A 3,273-nucleotide genomic window follows, 5' to 3' on the forward strand; every position below is an offset into this window, starting at 1 on the left:
CTGCTTATCTCCTTACATGCTCTTGAGGTCATTTCCACCTCTGTTCTCTGACACCTGCCTAGAGTTCTACTCTTAGAAACAGCTTCCAATTCTCACCTCTGAAAGGAAGTCAGGTGACTGACTGGCTAGTCTGTAATTACCTTCTCTCTCAGCTCTCTTCTCAAGCAGCAAGAGTGATGGTGTTCCATCTCTCACTTATATGGTGATAGTTAGAGTTTGTTAGCTTCCTCGTTCTTTCTGCTCCCTAGACAATAATACACACACACACACACACACACACACACACACACACACACACACAGCAGAAGTTCTTTTGCAAAAAAACCCACAAAAACTAGTAGAAACAAAAGGGAATGCTTTCTTGTTGTTTTACTCAATTTTCAGGATTCTGATCTTCAAGTTAGCTATTTTGCTACTTTAGTGGGCAGAAACAGGTAACAAGAAGATTGCCGATTATTCTGAGGCCCATATTCCAGGACTTTTCAGAATGGAGATAAGAGGTGGGAGGAAAGGGGATTCTAATGAAAAAGCAGATGGGTGTGAGTAACACAAAATAAAAAAAAAATCAGGGTTCCTATAACCATTATAGAAGTTATCTACTATGAGGCAAATTAGATCTTAAAAGGATTTATAGTCAGGGTACAAACAATTTAAACAGCATGTGTTACATATTAGGAAAGGTATTTTTTAATGTAAAATAACATGGTAAGATAGGGGAACATTTTACGTTTTTATAAATGGTACCAGAAAAATTGCAACTGTGTTTTTATTTTTAAAGGAAATGATAAGGAGCTCAGGCTAGACCAATATCCGATTTTGCTGTCCCTGCTAAAATTCAGGGGAACTCAGTATTCCTGTCTTAACATTCAGGCATCTTCTGATGGCTAAAGAGCTGTGATGCGGTCACTAGATGGAGTATATAGTTCAGCCTGTGCTGGCCTCTCAAGAAGAAGAAACATCTTTTAACATGGCCCTCCAAAAAGCGCAACTGCTTTGCAAGGTTGTCACAGTCTGACCCAGACACACCCACAGATACAGGCCACACATGGACAAGACAAAAAGGGGGAACGGAATTTATACCATGTTGTACTGCTGGGGCGGAGAGACTGGCAGAAGGACCTGGGGACAGGAGCCTGGAGAGAACTGAACAGGCTGTGGAGAGGGCTGCAGAGCCGAGACTGGCTGTGGACCAGCAGACAGGCACGTGGAAAGGGGAAGAGAAAAGGGAAGCACAAGGAAAGGCAGTAGGGCAGAGGTGGGGAGGAAAAGGGAAAGAAGAACAAAGTTAATCATAAGAGAAATTTCACATGAATAGCAAGGCTGCTGAGCAGGCTGGACACCAAGCCCAGGATAGTTTGTGGCTTTCACATCTCTGACAAATAGGCAATCTCTCCTATCAGGAGAGACCTGCTGCACACCCGGCCTCATTAGACACTCAGAACTCTACAGTGGTTGTGAGCAATCTTAGGACTCTCAGAGCCAGGGTCTGCTGCCTGATTCAGAACACAGCTTTTCCCAAAACATTTTTTCTATACACATGATTCCTGGGGAGCAAGATCATAACCCTCCTTGAAAGCCCGCTTGAGAAAGGATTCCTGCTTCTGTAGAAAGGGTCATCCAAGGTCTGGCGGCCATGTTCCTGATTTCACATCACAGCTCTCCTGGAGGAAGTGCTCACTCACAAGAATCGTCCCCTCCCGAGGGCAGAAAAGGAAAAAACAGCCAGTTCACGCCTGGTTCCAGCTACTTCCTTCTGCTCCATGATTGTTCTGTGCTCCTCCAGGCTGTGAGGGCAGTATGAAAAATGCCCCCATAAGCAAACATGGAGGGATTCAGGAATAAAATATAAATAGCCTAGTTTTAGCTTTTGTTCCTTCAGTCCCTTCACTAGCCTTCAAGCAGGAGGATTTGTTTATTTGGAACATGGTGTATGGGGAGTTATTTTTTTCTTTCTCTTCTTCCCCTTCAGCCATTTCAACTACCTCATCAGTTCTCCAGCCACAGCCCCTGGTGATGATAGGAGGAGTGGGAGAAAGTGGAGAGGCTAGGAAGAGAAGGGGAAATCACATTTATACATTGTCTCATTTACATGCATGATCTCATTACAGCCTCACAATAATCCTATAGGAAGATATGGTAATTTGCATTTCCAGTTAAGATAGTAAAGCTCAGAGAAATTATATCACACATCCAGGACTGCACAGCTAACGTGGCAGAGCTGGGAGGGAACCTAGTTATGCCTGACATATGTTCTTTCCATTCCATTCTAGCAGTAGGGAGGGTGAGAAAAAAGTAGAACAGAATTATACAAACATCTTTTCATTTGTATAATTCTCCTCTCTCTTTCCAAATTTAGAGTATTAAGAGGTATAGGGGACCAAGGTATCAATCTCCTCTTTTACCATTTATGTCTGGAGACACCCTTACACAGAGAGAACTAACAGTTCTGGAAGCAGAGTCCAGGAATTAGAAGACCACCAAAACAGAGAATACTCCTGATATCTGGCTTAAGTAAAATGTAAGTTATCTTGGTTAGGAAAAAGTTACTGAGAATCCATTGTGTGACCTGGGAGAGATGCTGCCATAGCATTGAAAATAAACTCTCAATGATCCTGGCATACCTACTTTCTGTAAGCCAGCAGCATTTCAAATATAACTGCTGGCCAACCTGCTCAGCATGAGCTACTTGTGCTGATAGTTTTAAAACCCATTTTCCATTATCCTAATTGTCTTCTTTCTCTTGTGGGAGGGTTTATGGTGCTTCAGGCTTTATAGCCTCTGGAAGAGGAGGAGTAGCCATAGGGACAGCAAAGTGGTAAAACAACACTGCCTGTTTTCTTCATATTGGTGAGTTTTGAGTAAAAAGTAGAGAAGAAATGATGTTCTTCTCTTAGGTCTCTCCTGACTGAGGAAAGGTAGTGGTAAAGGCAGGAATCTCAGTGCTATTTTTAAGTTATAGTTCTCTTCTTAGAGTCTCAAATGCTAGAGCTAGAGAGCTTCCAAAAAACCACAGGGAAGCCTAAGACTGGCCCTGAGGGATTTGAGTGCCACCTACTGGTGAATTCTGGGCTAAGTCATTGGTTCTTGGATGAATGACTGGACCCCAGGAGAGATAAGAGGCTCAGAGAGCTCCTTTTCAAGAGGTCCACTTCACTTTAAGTAAATTGGGCAGAAGGTAGCCTCTGGCTCTTTAACCTCAGCCTCACTCATTGGTTTCATATGTTCTACTGATATATGATATGGAGGACTGCTCTGACAGCAGAGTCTTGCCAA

General features: G+C 43.1%; 1 protein-coding gene across 13 annotated transcripts in view; it reads right to left on the reverse strand.

Annotated features, from left to right (window-relative positions):
- The window catches only part of R3HDM2 (R3H domain containing 2), a 98,472-nt gene that overhangs the window by 15,277 nt on the left and 79,922 nt on the right, over window positions 1–3,273 (reverse strand). For 10 of the 13 annotated variants that reach the window (XM_006908938.3, XM_015587039.2, XM_015587040.2 and 7 more), the window contains one exon: window positions 1,081–1,182. The exons of the other annotated variants lie outside the window; for them this stretch is intronic. In XM_006908938.3, coding sequence (XP_006909000.1) covers window positions 1,081–1,182 — 102 coding nt within the window. The remainder of the gene's footprint in view (window positions 1–1,080; window positions 1,183–3,273) is intronic. 13 annotated transcript variants of the gene reach the window in all.

The sequence above is a fragment of the Pteropus alecto genome, unplaced genomic scaffold (assembly GCF_000325575.1).
Source record: "Pteropus alecto unplaced genomic scaffold, ASM32557v1 scaffold433, whole genome shotgun sequence".
In the NCBI taxonomy this organism is placed as follows: Eukaryota; Metazoa; Chordata; class Mammalia; order Chiroptera; family Pteropodidae; genus Pteropus; species Pteropus alecto.